At 44.3% G+C, this 16,928-nt stretch overlaps 1 protein-coding gene across 1 annotated transcript in view; it reads left to right on the top strand.

Moving 5' to 3' along the window:
* Tecta (tectorin alpha) overlaps positions 1-16,928 on the top strand; it is a 79,909-nt gene that overhangs the window by 33,243 nt on the left and 29,738 nt on the right. The window contains exons 12-13 of the mRNA XM_008826017.3: positions 8,965-9,526; positions 15,928-16,127. Coding sequence (XP_008824239.1) covers positions 8,965-9,526; positions 15,928-16,127 — 762 coding nt within the window. The remainder of the gene's footprint in view (positions 1-8,964; positions 9,527-15,927; positions 16,128-16,928) is intronic.

Genomic DNA, 16,928 nt, shown 5'->3' on the forward strand with positions numbered 1-16,928 from the left:
AGGAGAACTTCCAGAAGGGATTTAGAGGCATATGGAGATAGGATCCCAGGTCAGCAAGTCAGGATATTGCTGAGTCATGGTGGTCCAGAATTCAATTAAAATTGTAGTATATTATTAGAGAGAGGCCTTGGACGTTTCTGTTGCTTCATCTTACAGATCAGGAAACTGAGGCTCAGAGACAGAAGTACTGGCCCAAGTCACAGGCATCAAAGTGGGAGCAGAGACAGCTCTAGAAATGACTACATTTATATTATATATGAATATAAAGGATGTGTTGGCAAGAGCAAAGCCCTAGATTCAAATCTAAGTTCAATGAGCACTGTGTGACCTCAGGCAGTCACTTGACTATCCAGCTCTGTTACTCATTTGTAAGAGACTGCATGCCTGTCACAGACGACACTTCTCGCAGCCAGCAATCTTCCTGTCCTCATGCACCCTCCTGCTTTCTGAGATCAGCATGGTATCTGCCTGTTCTGGCCTCCCTGACCTCTTCTAGTCTCCCTCCTTGTTAGCTGCCACAGGATATGTGAGTTTCAGAGTCTTGCTCACATTGGAGTATGTTGTCTTTACTTACCAAGACTTCAGGTCCCTCTTCCTTCCCTTCCCATGCTGTTAAACCATGAAGCCCTCCTTGACCATGATGACAGGAGTAGTAGCTGAGAACTTCTGGGAACTCCTTGAACAGCCTGTGGACAGCAGCCCCTGTGGCAGACCAGCCCTCCCTGTTCCACTGTCTTGTCTGAGTGTGATGCTGCATACCAATCAGTCAGCCAGTAGACTGCCAGGCTGTTTAAGAGGTGCTGATTTGGGGTGTGAGCCTTCCTAATGTGATCCTTACAGGTTTTTGTCATGACTCATCATCTCCAAAAGGACTTCTTTGCATCTTGCATGCCTTCCTTTAAAATGCTGAGCTAAAGTGAACTAAGCTAAACAATGGGCTAGGGTTCCCGGAGTATCTCTACTGATGGCTTGCCTTCCTGAGGATTTGTTAAACTCTGACAGACCGTGGGTCCAGCTTTATGAACTGTCTTCCCTTTATGTTTATTGGAAAATTTTAGCATCTAAAGCAGAAGCCTTCACTTTTTGTTTTCTTTGTTTCTGACCTAGAGTCTTAGTATGGAATTTAGGCTGGACTGGAACTTGAGCTCCTCCTGCCTCAGGCTCCACAGTGCTGGGATTGTGGGCGTGCACCACCATGCCCAGCATGGTCCCCTTTCTTCTTCCCTTTCTTGGATGTGATGAGCCTAAAGTTTATTCCTGTATCCATTAGTGCATTAATCATATATCACGCCTAACTCATCTTAATGTTGGATGAATGTACAGTGCCTTGTATACAATGACATTCAAAAGCACTTATCCAGTGAATGAAGGTGGTAATAACATCATGGTCCCTTTCTTACAAGGTTCCTGTGAGTTTCATCCTGCTGATGGATACTTCTTGGGCAACCAAGATCTTAAATGAGCCAATGAGGCTAGTGAGGAAAATGCCAGACATTTTGCTCTTAGCCACATTAATTTTTTTAAAAAAACGTTTAATATATGCATGTGTGTATAGGTGTGCATGCCTATGCATGTATGGCTGTGAAAGCTATAGACTGACATTGGGTGTCTTCCTTAATTGCTCTTTGCATTATGAGATTATTTGAGAGAAGGTCTCTTGTTGAATCTGGAGCTCCCCATTGGCTAGACTAACTGGCCAGCATGCCCCAGGATCTTCCTGTCTCTGCTTCCTAGCGCTGAGATTACAGGTATGCACCATCATGCCTAGCTTTTTTCTCCTCTCTCTCTCTTTCTCTCTCTCTCTCTCTCTCTCTCCATATATATATATCTTAACAAGATTTCACTATGTAGCTCTGACTAGCCTGGAACTCTCTATATAGACCAAGGTGACCTCAAACTCATAGAGATCCACCTCTCAAGTGCTGGGATTAAAGGTGTGTAACACCATGTCTGGCCCATGCCTGGCTTTTATGTGGGTGCTGGGAATCTGAACTCAGGTCCTCATGCTTGTGCAGAAGCACTCTACTGAGTGAGCTGTTTTCCCAGCCCCAGATTCAATTTCTAGCATATGTCTTGATAGCTGAAGCTGCTCATTATCATATTGTCCCTCCACTCCGTTTTCATCAGAGGTTAAACAAGTACATCAGTCATGCTTCCATGGCATTACCTCACAGTTGTCCTTTCCTCCTTTCACCTTATCTGATATATTTCTACTCTTAGGTTTATAAATTTTCATGCAGTTATTTATCTCCTTGATATTTGACACCCGTCTACCTTTTTGTCTTTCATGGTTGTTTTTTCTTTTCTTTTAAAATACAATCTGTTGCTAGCCCTGCCCCACCTGGTTTGCTGGGTATTCCAATTCTGCCTTGTGTTGTGTGCTCTCAGTACTGAGGTGTAGAGACCTGAGATTGCAGGGGGTCTTTTCTGACCTCTTCCTAGTGTTTGCACAAAAAAAATGACAAGATCCATGAACACTTCATGTCTGCTCTCTCCTTCAGGGGAACAGGTTCCCCACTTTCCCCACGTGTTCCTCTCCTTTCCTTCCACTGTTGTGTTAAAGCCTCACAAGGGTCAGCCCACTCTCCAGGCTTGAGACCTGGACCAGTCTCATGAAGTGCACACACAGATCCAAAGGCTGGATCACAGCTGAGTTCTCCCTGATGTAGACACGGAGAGGAGGGCATTTCATGCATGGGGTTCTTAAGGCTGCTATGACATATCAAAGACTGGATGACTTAAAATAGAAGAAACCCAATCTCACACTTCTGGAGGCTGGAAGTCCAAAATCAAGAGGATGGCAGGCCATGCTTCTCTGAGACCCAAGAAGGAGTCTAGCCTATGTCTCTCTCTGAAGTCCTGGTAGTTCTAGGCAACCTTTGCTGCTGGTTGCCTTGTGACAGCATAGCCCCAGCTTCTGCTTCTGTCTTTTCACACCTTCTCCCTTCTGCTTCCTGTTGCTCAGTGTTCGTATCTCCCTTTCCTTTCAAGGACCCCAGTCACCGGATGTAGGGCCCACTTAATCTACCATGACCTCATCTTATCTTGATGACATCCTCAAAGAACAGTTTCCAAGTTCAGGTCTCTTTTGCATGTCCCAGGGGTGAAGACTTCAGCATATCTTTCTGGGTGATACAATTCCATTCATAACAGGGGCAACTAGAGAGCAATGAGCATCAGGGACGAGGAGGTGCAAGAGGCAGGAGGGTGCCTTGCCAAGATCCTTCTTTCTCTGTCACTTGGAAGTCCTAAGTGCCATGCTGGAGACAGAGTAGACAACTTTGCATCTCCTGACAAGAAGGCAAGTCCAGGATACATTGAAGGTGTTTTTCTCTGGTGGCCCGAGGGATGGATTCAGCAGTTACTTTGAATTATTAATATGTGTTACAGGATCTGCTTATTCAGTGATTTGCATTTGTTTTTCCCATGATGTTATTATTAGTCACCATCGTGCCCTGAGCCTGAGAATAATGGCTGTCACTATGACAGTGAGAAGGAACGTGCAGGACCAATTGCACCCCAGAGCTCCAGGTCAGCACTGGCTCTCTCAGAAGTGGAGGTGGCATAGAAGTGACTCCTTAGGACATGGGACCCTTCTAGGATTCTGACCTTGTGCACTGAGCTATGCTGCAGGGCATGAGAAAATTCACAAGGCTCAATGAAGCTGGGAACAAACATGGTACCTATAGACCAGGTTGGGCTATGGGGTGAAGGTGAGCCACTCCTGGGGGCACTGCAGTATCTGGGGCTCCACCATGCACAGCCAGAGCTGGCAAGAGCTAGCCCCTCCCCTGACACCATTGAAGGCTCAGCATAGCCACGCCCTTCATTGCCCAGGGAGGCTTTAGGATCTGCCCAGCGTCTTGTTTTGTCTATCCAGCCTTATGGACCATCAGAGAAAAGTGTCTTTGGAGCTTCACTCTGGCTCAGTTGGGTTCAATAAGCTTATACTAATGGCTGTTTTCTTTCATCTTTTCTTTTAAGTGTGTTTGTGTGTGTTGGGGGTGGATGGTGTGTGTGGTTGTATGTGTTCTACAGCACGTGTGTAGAGGTCAGAGGACACCTTGGATGTCGGTTCTTGCCCTCCACTTGTTTAACACAGGGTCTCTTGTTGTTTACTGCTGTGTTAGCCAGGCTAGCTGTCCCACAAACTTCTGGGGCTCCTCCTGTTTCTGCCTCTCAGTCTTCCGTAGGAACACTGGGATTACAGATGTGTGCGACCATGTTCACCTTTATGCAGGTTTGGGGGATCCAAACTCAAATCCTGTGGTTGTGTGGAAAGTACTTTAAGTGCAGAAAGAGCTTGTGTAATTATTGCCCTCAACTTTTTGCATAATGGCCTCAAACATGAAAATGAAAACAATAAAATAAACACAGTTTCTCTGAGAAGATAGAGTCTAGTGGGAGAGATAGACCTGTTAGCAGTTAATGTCAGTGTAATTATGAAGCACGTAAAAATGTTCTGTATGGAAGGCTACAAGAACATAGAACAGAACTGACCTCAGCCTGCTTTGGGGCTTCAGGGAAAGTGTCTTGGACAAGGTGACCCAGACCTGAGCCTGAAGGAGCCCATACCAAGGATGAGCTAAGGGTCTTCAGGCCAAAAGAACATCAGTGAAGACCCAGGAGGAAGGCCAGGCATGGGCTGTGAGGCTGAGGAAGCTGTAGAAGGAAACTGGAGCTAGTTGTTTAAAGAAACCATCGCTGAAACTCTTAACATGTGATCTTATTTCCAATAAAGTCATCTCTCCATATTCATGGGTTTTGCGTCCAAGATTTAAACAATTTCAGGTTGCAAAAAAAATCTATCTATCTATCTATCTATCTATCTATCTATCTATCTATCTATCTATCTATCTATCTATCTATCTATCTATCAATCATCTATCTAACCATCTATCTATCTATCTACCTTCTATCTATCTATCTACTCATCGACCTACCTACCATCTATCATCTATCTATCTACCCATCTACATCTATCATCTATCTTTCTGTTTGAATCTGTGCTGGATTTCTACAGACTTTTTCATTCTCTCCTAAACAGTGTCATATAACATCTATTTATACAGCATCTACATTGTATGAACTGTTTCAAGTAACCTGTAAGCATGTTGAACCAATTGACATTGCCACACAACATTGTCATCTGTAAAGCTCATCCTTGAGTTACCAAAAAAAAAAAAAAAAAAAAAGTCTCATAATGCTTTAAAGGAGTTTACTACTTTGTGTTAGGCTGCTTTCATAGCTATCCTGGGGCACATTTGGTCTGTGGGCTACAGGTTGAATGTGCCTGATGGATGATGTGTGTAGGATCTCTGGAAACAGAATGGTAGTTTTTTTTTTTTACAGACAGGATTTGAGCATTCTGACAGTTTGTTATCTGCAGGGATCACAGATCAGTCCCCTTTGGATACTGAGGCATTTATGAGCCTGATATATTTTCCCCACACTCATCCTGGTGCCTTCTTCTCACCCTGTAGTGGACCTTTCCTCCCCATCCCTCAAGTGCTGCTGCCATATCTGCCTCTCCCTTGCTCTCTGGTCCTTTCTCCTTTTGCTTCCCCTTCCCTGACACCTCATTCAGAGAGAGAGAGAGAGAGAGAGAGAGAGAGAGAGAGAGGATAGGAAGGGAGAGAGAGAGAATGGGCTATGGCAGAGGTAACATTCATGGGGCATCAGAGATGGGGAGATCTGAGCGTGGATTGGTTAGAGGATTTTTTTTTTCAAAGGTCTCTTTGGCAGTGACAATATTTTCAGGCTTAATCCCATTCGTTGGGCTCCCTGAGGTATTACCTCCTATGTGACACCAAATAGCAAAAATTCCAAAGTGCAGAAAGAGTAAGCTGGCACCCATCAGACAAGAGGTGAACTATGTGAGCCTTCAGAGCAGGCCTAAGCTTCCATGGCCTCTGCTTCCCTCTGACCTGCTGGTCTGGTGTCTGTATTTGCACAGGACCCACTCCATTCTACCTCTAGGCTTCCTGTTGTAGAACGCTGTGCCCCACCCTCTCTTCCTTCTCCCTCCACCCTATAGGGGTCCTGTCCCTTAATGACTCATCTTGCATCCTTCTTCCTCCCCTCCAGCTACAGACATCTCCCCTCCCAGCTGTCCCTAACCCCTAGGATGTGACCTGTCTGCCAATTTCCCTCCCTCACCTGTGGTGTCCGCCTTCCTTTTCTATGGAGTCCTTCTCTTTGACCCATAAACACATCGCTTTCAACCAGACCCCAGCCATCCTCCAGCTCTCTTGCATCTTTCCTTCCTTCCTAACCAAATGCCTCCACAGGTTATCTCCCCTTCTGCATCTCCTACTTACTATTTTATGTACAGTTATTTTTATAACCTGACTCATCATTCTACTTAAATTCTCCTACGAAGATCCCAGACGACTTTTCCCCCCAAATGAGTGGACCTGAGTCAGGCTTTCCGTTACAGCCTCTTTGCCTGCTTGACCCTACCATGAGACCCCCTTTGATTGAGGCCCTTCCAGCCTGTCTTCAGATTCATGTTCTACTGACTGTTGCACTGACTGTTCCAGCAGCACTAAATTGCACTAATCTTTCATAGTTATTTGGGCTTTTTCTCTTGTCTGGGCCTTTCCTTGGGTTATGTTCTTTCTTTTGAGTTCCTTCATCTTGACTCTCCCTCCTTGCCTCATTCCCCTGTCCTCTGTCATTCTCCTCCCAGCTACTCATCCTTTGGGACTCTATGAAAGTAACCTCTTCTGCAGGTATCACTGGTTCTGTCCCCAGGCTGAGTCTGGGCCCTGTGGTCACTGCTTTTGTCTGATGATGTCACTATCTGTACAGGTTCTTGTCCTCACTCTATGCTTTACTCTGGCTAACACCATGCCTGGTACACAGAAGTGGCACACTCATATCTACTATATGAATTAATTCTTCCTTGATGAATATGTGCAGAAGCCAAGAGAGCTGAGCTGAGTGTTGAGCAGTGAGCATTTCCCCAGGGGAAAAGGTGGTGGTAGAGAGGATCTTCTTGGTATCTTGGGGCAGATTCCTTAGAAACAAACCCCAAGATAGGGCTTTTAGGAAAGTGGAGGAAGGCCTAGGAGAAGAAAGCTCAGCATGGTATGGTCTAAGTTAAAGACCAGCTTTAGCTTGGACTGCTAGATACTCTGACATGACCTATATCATAGAGCTGATCACCAGTGTGTGTCAGTCATTGTCCAAAGGCTCCCCTTAGGGTGGGCCAAGGCCCAGCTGAGTTATTACTATACCACAGTCACAGCAGTCCTGGGTAGGACATGGAAAATAGCCTTCACACTTGTAGCATAGGAAATAGCGGACTAGGATGGTGTAGTTGGTCCATTTCAGAAACTGTAAAGTGTGGGTTGGTGGCCTGAAGAGGTAAGGTCAAGGGCTGGAGAAATGGCTCATTGGTTAAGAGTACTTGCTGCTCTTGTGAAGAACAAGGTTCAGTTCCCAGAACCCACATGGCCACTAACAACCATCTGTAACTCCAGTTTCAGAAGATCCAGTGCCCTCTTCTGGCCCCCTTGGACACTGCACACACCTGGTGCACATACATACATGCAGGCAAAACACTCATACACATAAAATAAAAACAAATAAGCCTTTGAAAAAAGAAGGTCAGAAAAATAAGAGGCAAGGTCAGTGCCTAGAGAAGCCAGTGGATTTTCTAAGTATGTTAGAGATTTATTTAAACTATGGAAAGGACTCTTAAGTATTAGATCAACTGCTTTCACTTGCATTGAAAAATGTTGGCATGATGGGACTGGGTAAATGAAGGAGGGGGCAAGCCTAAGCCAGGGAGACAGGAAGCAGGAGGTTCAGTCTTCAAGGTGAAAGATAAGGCTCTGAACCAAGGCAGGAGTCATGAGTTTGGGAGAGAGCTGAAGGGGATCTAGAAAGGAATTTCTGGACAGAGAGCACATGTAAAACATGCTTCTCCTATAAGAAAGATCAGCACTCCTGCCAGCCTCACAGAGCTGGCAGTCCTGATTTTGTATCAGGCTCTAACCTGAGCTCAGGACATGGCTCATCTGACACAATGCAGTTCAAGGGCAGAACAGTTCTGCAGTTCCACACGAAGAAATTTCCCGTGCATAGAACTTAGAAATATATGGGAAGAAATCCAATCATGTCTACTCTGTGGGAAACATTGTGCTGTACACACCTGGGAGGTCATAAGGAGAATGGTGGACATAATGATCAATGACATGTGGTTTCTGCTCTCAGATCACTTATAATTGTGCAGGTAGAATGGAAGCATAGATGACTAACTGTAACACAAGGCAAGTTATGATGTGTGTTGCAGTGGCAGTGTGCACATACTTGATCTTGGTTTAAAGTGAATAATATGCAGAGATGTATGAATAACATTCTGTACTTGCACAGGCAAGGGACTGATTAATTCTGACCATGGTCTTAGGTTCAGAAAATATTGCCTTATAACAGAGGCAACATTGGGGCAAGATCTGGAAATGAGAGGGGTGCTGATGGGTGATGAGTGTCATTCCAGACCAAGGGACCCGTGAAGTCAAATCATCCTCCAAGTAAAGAAAATCCCTAAGGAATTAACAAACTGGAGCTTGCATAAAATAAATCCACAGTAGAGCTAGAAATAGAAACATTGGAGTTCTAGGTTTTGGTATTTTGTTCTCAACTTTAATTGAATTCTTATTACCCTCTCATTACCTTAGAGAAAACAATTTGAACTCCTGGGGGAAAATAATGCTATGTAAACAGAAGGCACTGAAATAGATAGGTGTATTAGTGTACAAAGGATAGTCATTTAAGTCTGTTCAAATCCTGTTAATGATATTTGACTGGCATAAACAGCATTACATGCAAAGACTGAGTCCTACCTGCCCAGGTTCCCTGTGAGACTTGTCCTTTTAGAGATTAATGACTGGGGGAGGGAGTGCTGAGAAACCGCTAGAAGCTGTGCTTCTCTACTCTACGCTCTGTTTCTTACAGGTCAACAATGAACGACTGTATTTGCCCCTGAAGTTGGGACAAGGGAAGATAAATATCTTTTCTTTTGGCTTTCATGTGGTGGTGGAGACTGACTTTGGTCTGAAAGTTGTGTATGACTGGAAAACCTTCCTGTCCATCACGGTTCCCCGGGCCATGCAGAACAGCACCTATGGCCTTTGCGGACGCTACAATGACAACCCCAATGATGACCTGGAGATGCCCATGGGACTACTTGCACTGAGTATCAATGAGTTTGGGCAGAGCTGGGTGAAGAGGGACACCTTCTGCCAAGTGGGCTGTGGTGATCGCTGCCCATCCTGTGCCAAGGTTGATGGTTTCTCCAAGGCTCAGCAGCTGTGTAGCTTGATCCCCAACCAGAATGCTGGCTTCACCAAGTGTCACAGCAAAGTCAACCCCACCTTCTTCTACAAAAACTGCCTGTTTGACTCATGCATTGATGGGGGTGCAGTGCAGACCGCCTGCAGCTGGCTACAAAACTATGCCAGCACCTGCCAGACTCAAGGGATCGCAGTGACTGGCTGGCGGAATTACACATCCTGCTGTGAGTCCTTCTCCTGTCTCTCCTTACTTCTCCTTACTCCTGATTGGTGGGGGAGGCTCGTCTTCCAACTCCACAGAAGTCAGAGCAAACTGAGAGCACTTTGGGACTGAGTCCATTATCTGAAATAGATGTAACCTCCCACGGTCTCCCCTTCCTCATCTGTGAGGAGGGGATAATACCATGAATTTCATGGGTTGCTCTGGAGGATGAAATGAGATCATGTTTATAAAGCACAGAGCACTATATGTTGCATTTGAACTCCAAGTGCATGACAAAATGCTGCCCAGAGACTAGTAGAGGGGTGGGTAGCTAGAATGTTCCTTTGTTCTAGAACCTCATGAGTTCATCATTACATGGATAATTTACATGCTTTCTCTAAGTATGTCATTATATTTATGTATGGCATATGTTCATCTTCATGCCTATGGAATGTGGCAGAATATTAAGGGTATTAGAAAAGGGATTGGGGCACATGAAATCTAGCCTCGACTTGGTCCTTAAGAGCTTGCATGATCTTGAACCAACTCACTTCCCCTCCCTGGTGCTCAGCTTCCCCCTCTGAAGAGCAACCATAATGCTGCCTATACAATTTATACCACAGAAACATCAGGAAGATCAAATTGGAGGTAATTGGGATCCCAGCACACAATGCATGCTAAGTGGTGTTGCTATATTAATGACTTGCTCTGAGCCAAGTCCAGTGCTAAAATACTTTATCAACATTACCTCATTTGTTCTGCTCAATAACCCAATTAAGCAAGGAAAAATGGAAACTCAGAGGAGTTAAGTAACTTGACTAAGGGTAGATAGTTTTGGTGGCAAAGTTGGGATTTGACCTTCTCACCCTAAAACCCATGTGCTACATTAGGGGGTTAGGCGAGACGAGTTAGTTAGGATGTTTGCCTACACACTTGAATAGGAGGAGGCTTGGAGGAGAAACCACTGTGGGTGTTTAAGTTAACCTGCCTTGGCCTATTTTCCCATGCCAGTCTCATTAACTACAGCAAATTTCTCTTAGAAGGTCTGATTGTATAAAAATACTGCACATTCATGCTGAATGCCTAGAGCTCTAAATAAAGGATACAGCAGGGTTCCCAGAGAACAAACTCCAATTTTCATCTTGGAAAAGGAAGATGCAGATGCCGGTACTATTGTGGTTTAATGTTCAGTCAGTTTACATTCCACATAAAGCTATTGGATCCATGGAAACTATTTGGGGCTGGGTAGAGGAGGGAATGATGGGAAAGATGCCAATACCATATAATCCATGTTCAGTTCCTGAGCAAGAGAGGTGGGGGGCATGATGCCTTTGGGTGACTGTACAGACAAATTGGCCTCTAGAGTCGTCAATAAAATTAATATGCCTATAAAAAGTATGGGTCTGGAGAAGTCCTCAGGGTTACTTGGGAGTCACTGGAGTTAACACAGTGGGCTTGTAATAGTTGCCTTCCTCTAAATAGAGAACCAGGTTCTGGGATGAGAGGCCTCAGCATGGCTTACGACCAGAGAACAGGTTTGCAAGGGGAGCCCCAGCCTGCTTCTTGAGATCTAGCACGGGAGCTACCTCTTTAGACGGACCCTTTACTTGCTGGCTCTGTGGCTCTGGGATGTCTAGGTGGGTTGGGTTGGTGGTAGGGGAACAGCAGGTGTAATGTGTGCCATATGCCATCATTACTCACTATGATGAACAAAGAAATTTAGTGAAGGGGCTAATGTCAGAATCCCCCCCCTCAAAGGATAGGCCTCAATTTTTGGCACTCCTAGGAGGGAAAAAAATTGAGTTAGGAAGCCCCATGACCTTCTATCCAAGGACAGGGTCACTCTCCTCCTACGGAGCTTGACTAGTGATAAAGGATGTGAAGATGCTTTTTCATTCTCTCCTGTCCTCTATACCAGTAATCCTGTCCTCTATCCTCTCCAAAGTTCTGTCCAAACACCAGTTGCCTGTAGTGTACATTGGTTAACCTAGTCATGGGGAGTGCTATCCATGGTACCGAGACTTAAGTCTGGCCCACCTCAGCCTCAGGGATTCCACCCCTGCCATGGGCCAACTGTGCCCCTCATCTCATTCCAAGCTAATGCATCATGGTCAGCAGACAACTGAGAATGATTCCCATCATAGGGTAGCTTAGCTCTTCCTCCACTTGAGCATTTCAAGACAGGGACAAAGATCCAAAAGTCAGAGCATGTGGAGGGATAGTTGTCACGAATTACAAAAGGAAACCTATAATAAGAGAGCAAGTGTAGCCTTTGAAGCTCAATATGTGGGTGGGGCAGGGGACAAGGTATAGTTGAAGGGAACTTGGCTTTCCATTTTGAATTCAGGAAGCAGAGAAAATTGAGGAGAGGTTGAGCTCTGCCTCAGTCATTCAACGGAGGCCTGGCATCAACATGGTCCTTCCTATTTGACGTGACTGACCTTTGAGAAGTGAGGCCATCATTCTTCTAAAAGTTAATCCAATTCATTACTCAGGTGCTACATATAAGAACGGTGCTTTCAGAACAAAAGGGGTTAAAGTAAATTGCTTGTTCAACATGTGCTTTAATGGTAACAAGGTAGAACACCAATATTTTTCAATGATATTGGCTGCTCCTATCAATGGGATAATTTATTACTTAATTACCTTATTTGTAAATGCATTGAAAACCTCTTTACTGACGTTGAACAAATGGCCTCGGAAAGAAAATGGGAGATAAATTATCTTAATTGTTAACCCCACTGAAAATCTCTTCAGCTGAGGCTGTTTTGCTTCTGGTCCCTCAATGAGGCACTCACAGCACTATAGGAGGAATGAATAATAGCTAAGTAGACAGCAAGCTGTCAGGCCCTGCTTGGACTCCTCTACCCCTTTCCTGGAGCCTACAGAACAGATGCTAAGTGGGAGTCCCATTCTCTAGAGGAGGAAGCTGAGACATAAACATCTTCTTTAAGGAAAGCAGCTCAGGTGAGTGGGAAAGTGTCTGCACAGGCAGTGCTCCCCTCATCTGCCAGATGTTGTGGCCTCTCTCATCCTCGTTACTCATTGCTGCCAAATGATGTGTCAGTTGCTTACCATCCTCCCTTCCCAATAATTAAGGGTTTGTTTTACTTGTTTCCATAAATATCCAATGAATTCTTGTTGATTAATTTTTAAGAATTAATGGCTGCTGTAACTACTGTAACTATTACTGCTGTCAATGACACCATCAAAATTGCTGAAGTACTAGGTACCTCAGTACCTTTCCATGGGAAGGAAAGTGAAAGAACAGCTGAGCAGCTTTACTCTGTCTCATTTTATCAATATCTGCTTAATGAGGGAGATGTAGTTACAGATGAGAAAATGGGTTCAGAGAGGGTTCATTAGGAACCTGCCTAAATGTGACCCTGCCAGGTAACGGCAGAGCCAGGGCTCAAAGCCAGATCAAACCAGTCCCAAAGTGCTTGTTCATTCTCCTGTGTTACATTGCTTTTCACAGGGATCTGTGAATCCTGCCAACCACCTAGGCACAATACTAAATCGGTCTGCTGGCCTCCACAAGAGTCTTGACCAGCTCTGAGAATCACATGTAGGGTGAAGAGATAAACAACAAATCAGGATTAAAACTTTGAAAAACTTGGCTTTAATCAGGTGTCTGTTGATCATCACCACATTCATTGTCAGAGCTGTTTGAGATGCTGTGGAAGAACCCAATGAAATAGAAAACAATATTCAAAAGAGCAATGAGTGTCTTCCCAGACATTAAAGCACACTGTAGTCCTTCAGAAACTGTCATCACTGGCACATGATCAAATTAAATAGCACAAATTAACAATGAGCATAAAACAAGTTGATGCTGGTGCACGAATGGAAAGACTGACCAGTGAAAAGATGAACATGGCCAGAAAAAGACCTGAATACCAAATAAATAGCAGCATATAGTAAAGCTGGTCTTTCAAATAACTTGAGGAAAAAAAGCATTATCTAATAAATGGTAAAGAGATGAAGGGCAAACTTGCTGGGAAATATAAGAATTTAGTTCCTCCTTCACTTCTCACTCCAAAATAAATTTCCGGATCGAACAAAGATTAAATATTTTAAAATTGAATTATAAAAGTGCTAGAAGAAAACAAAGGAATGATTTTTTTTTCATGATCTTTCAGTGGAGAAGACTGTTCTAAGTAAAACACTCAAAGCTGTTAGGGAAAACTTGATAAATCTGACCTCATAAAAATTTTATATCACTACGTGGTAAAAACAGAATTTAAAAAGTACAAATTTTTTTAAAAGAAGCAAAGTCAAAGACAAAAGATAAACATTTTATAATATACATGACATATAAAGTCTATTTTTAATTTATAAAAAGCACTTACAATTTAATAAGAAGAAATTTCCACAAAACAGTATGGAATGGATGAGAAAAGGCAATTCACAAAAGACATCAAAATGATTATAAACAAATGAAAAGATAATCAGCCTCACAGAGAAATACAAACTAAGTGCAGACACAGCAGATGTGGAATTTTTTACTTTTTGTATTTCTAGAAATCAGAAAATTTGGTGGTAGTCAGTGAGGATGCAGAAGAAATCTCATGCAACTCTGGTTGGAGGGTGTCCTGGCAAAAGCCTCTTCACCTTAAAGGCCGCTCAAGGGCGTCTGCCAAATGTTTAAGGGGCTGAGACATAGCTCAGCAGTTAGAGGGCTTGCCTAGCATGCCTGGGGCCCTGTGCTTGATTCCCAGCACTGTGATAATTAATAATAATAATGTGCCCAGCCTCTTACTTAAAAATTATACTTCCAGGATCTTATTCTGCAGACTCACTCACGAGGACAAAAATATCCATACAATGATATTTGCTGTCACATCATCACAAGCACATAAACACAGACCACATAGCAGTGTAAAGACAATAATTCAAGACTAACTGGGAGAAATATTGTCATGAAAAAGCAATGAACAGAAAAGTTTGTAGATTATGTTCCCATTTATGTAGAAGAGAAAAGGTAAGGATAAGGTACACACGGGAGTCTGTATGAGAGACAATTTGTGGAAAAATTAACTATAATTTGTTATCCGAGGTCACCTGCTTATTGTGGTTTTGCAGTTTGCATTTTCTACAATATGTGGGCATTATCTTTTGCACTAAAATGTTTTTGAAAATATATAATCTGTGGCAGTGCTTATATGAACATATACACGTATTAAAATTCATAGAACTGTACACTCTCAAAGTACCTTTTACTGCTAGAGAAAAGATAACCTCCCAAACCTACTAGATGTCAAACAGAGAAGAATCTGTTCCCATGTAAATGGCTGTTGTGCTTTTAGTATACATTAAGATAACAGCTTCTATAAAACTTTCAAGCAAGCCCGACTTTAATGATTGGCTAATACTTATTGAACATGATGCGAGCAGCACTATTCTATGCATGCATACAAATCCAGGTGCTGTTGGTATCTGCACTTTATACAGGAGGAAGCTGAGGCTCAGAAAGGCCAAATAACCTGTTTGGTTTCTTACCAGAACGAATATTCTTTACCAGTACTTTGCTTTCCACAGATGCATTTTTCGGATGCAATTCAAAAGGAACAGAGCATAATTGTTGTGGGTCAGTCTATTCACACATACACACACACACACACACACACACGCACACATACATACTGCACAACTGCACACTTTGTCTTCTCAGAGAACATGAGGCTCAGGCATCTCTTGGTAATGAACTAGTTTAAACCGAAGGCTCTCTAGAAGTTGTAAGGTGAGGGTCAGATGCACTGGTGATTGGAGGAGGGGCTACCTAAGGACTCTTCAACCTGGACCCGAAGAATGGGGAGTTTGGGGGTTGGAGAGATGGTTCAGCTGTTACGAGTACTGGCTGTTCTTGCAGAGGACCTGGGTTCAGCACCCACATGGCAGCTAATAACCTTCTGTGACTACAGTTTCAGGGATCTGACACCCTCTTCTGACCTCTGTGGGCATTTCATGACATGGGTGTATTTATATACATACAGGCAATACACTCACACACATATAATAAAATTTTAGAAAGAGAATGGGGAGATTGGGTAAGCTGGAGGATCAGGAGTGGTATGAATAAACAGATCCCTGTGAGTGAAGGCCTCCAGGCAGGGCTGGAATGCGTGCCAAGTGTAGATTCACATTGGAAGGTGGGTTTTTAGGAAGATCTCAAAAGCCAAGGTCTGAGAAGGATTATGTGAGGAACCTCAGCACCCTCCTCCTGCATGCCAGGCTGTTATTTAAGCAGTAATGATTCAGACAAAGGCTATTCATAAGCAGAGAGGGTAGTAATAAGGGAAAGTGGCAAGTCTCACACCTCCTCCTCACTCCAAGCCCTCCGTCTCCCTGAGCAAAGCTGTGAGAAAACCATTTACAGCTCCTTGTGACTGCGCAAGCCCTGACTTGTCCCTTCTGTTCTAGCGGTCACCTGCCCTCCCAACAGCCACTATGAGAGCTGTGTGAGTGTCTGCCAACCACGCTGTGCTGCCATCCGCCTGAAGAGTGACTGTAACCACTACTGCGTGGAGGGCTGTCAGTGTGACTCGGGCTATGTCCTCAATGGCAAGAGCTGCATCTTACCTCACAACTGTGGCTGCTACTCAGATGGCAAATACTATGAGGTAAGGAAGGAAGCTGACCTCTTCCTCTACATCAGTCAGGCTTCCCTCTGAGGCCAGGAAGGTGACCAGAACTGCCCACTACTGCTTCATGATGAAGGAAGTGGGCTGAGGCACGTATGTAAGTTCTTAGGAGGTCCTTGCTCCCTGTGAGATCTGGAACTGCATTCAGGCCTCACCCTCCTCCCTCTACTGTGCGGGCAAGGCCCCTGCTCTCCCGTGTCTTTCTCTGGAGCCTAGGCCCTGCTGATTCCTTCTCCTGTAAATCTGACTTTGAAAGCTTCTGACGGGGACTCTAGTTCAGAAATACAGTGGCTGTGAATCTGACATTTGTAGCTGTCTCAGCTAAGAATGTTTTTTAAGCAGAAAATATGGAGCTGGAGGCTGGGAGGAGTGGCTTTCCCTCTCTGGCTATTGAAGCTCCCCCACATGTGCCGTTTGTCATTCTGATGTCATCCCCTGGGAGTTGAGCCTAGGCTGTTTACCTCCAGCCCACATCCCACTCTCTGCTTCTCTCTCTGTGGGGGCAGGGCAAAAATAGTGCTGATGAGAAGCCCCTCCCCCCATACTAGCTGGCTAAATAATCTTCCTTCCTTCCTTCCTTCCTTCCTTCCTTCCTTCCTTCCTTCCTTCCTTCCTTCCTTCCTTCCTTCCTTCCTTCCTCCCTCCCTTCCTTCCTTCTTTCTTTCTTTCTTCCTTTATTGGAGACAGGGTCTCACTATAAAGCCCAGGCTGGCCTGGAACTCACTATGTAGACCAGGCTGGCCTCATCTCACAGTGACCACCCCCAGCCCCGCCTCTGCT

The sequence above is a fragment of the Nannospalax galili genome, unplaced genomic scaffold (assembly GCF_000622305.1).
Source record: "Nannospalax galili isolate Female #2095 unplaced genomic scaffold, S.galili_v1.0 scaffold229, whole genome shotgun sequence".
NCBI classification, from domain to species: domain Eukaryota; kingdom Metazoa; phylum Chordata; class Mammalia; order Rodentia; family Spalacidae; genus Nannospalax; species Nannospalax galili.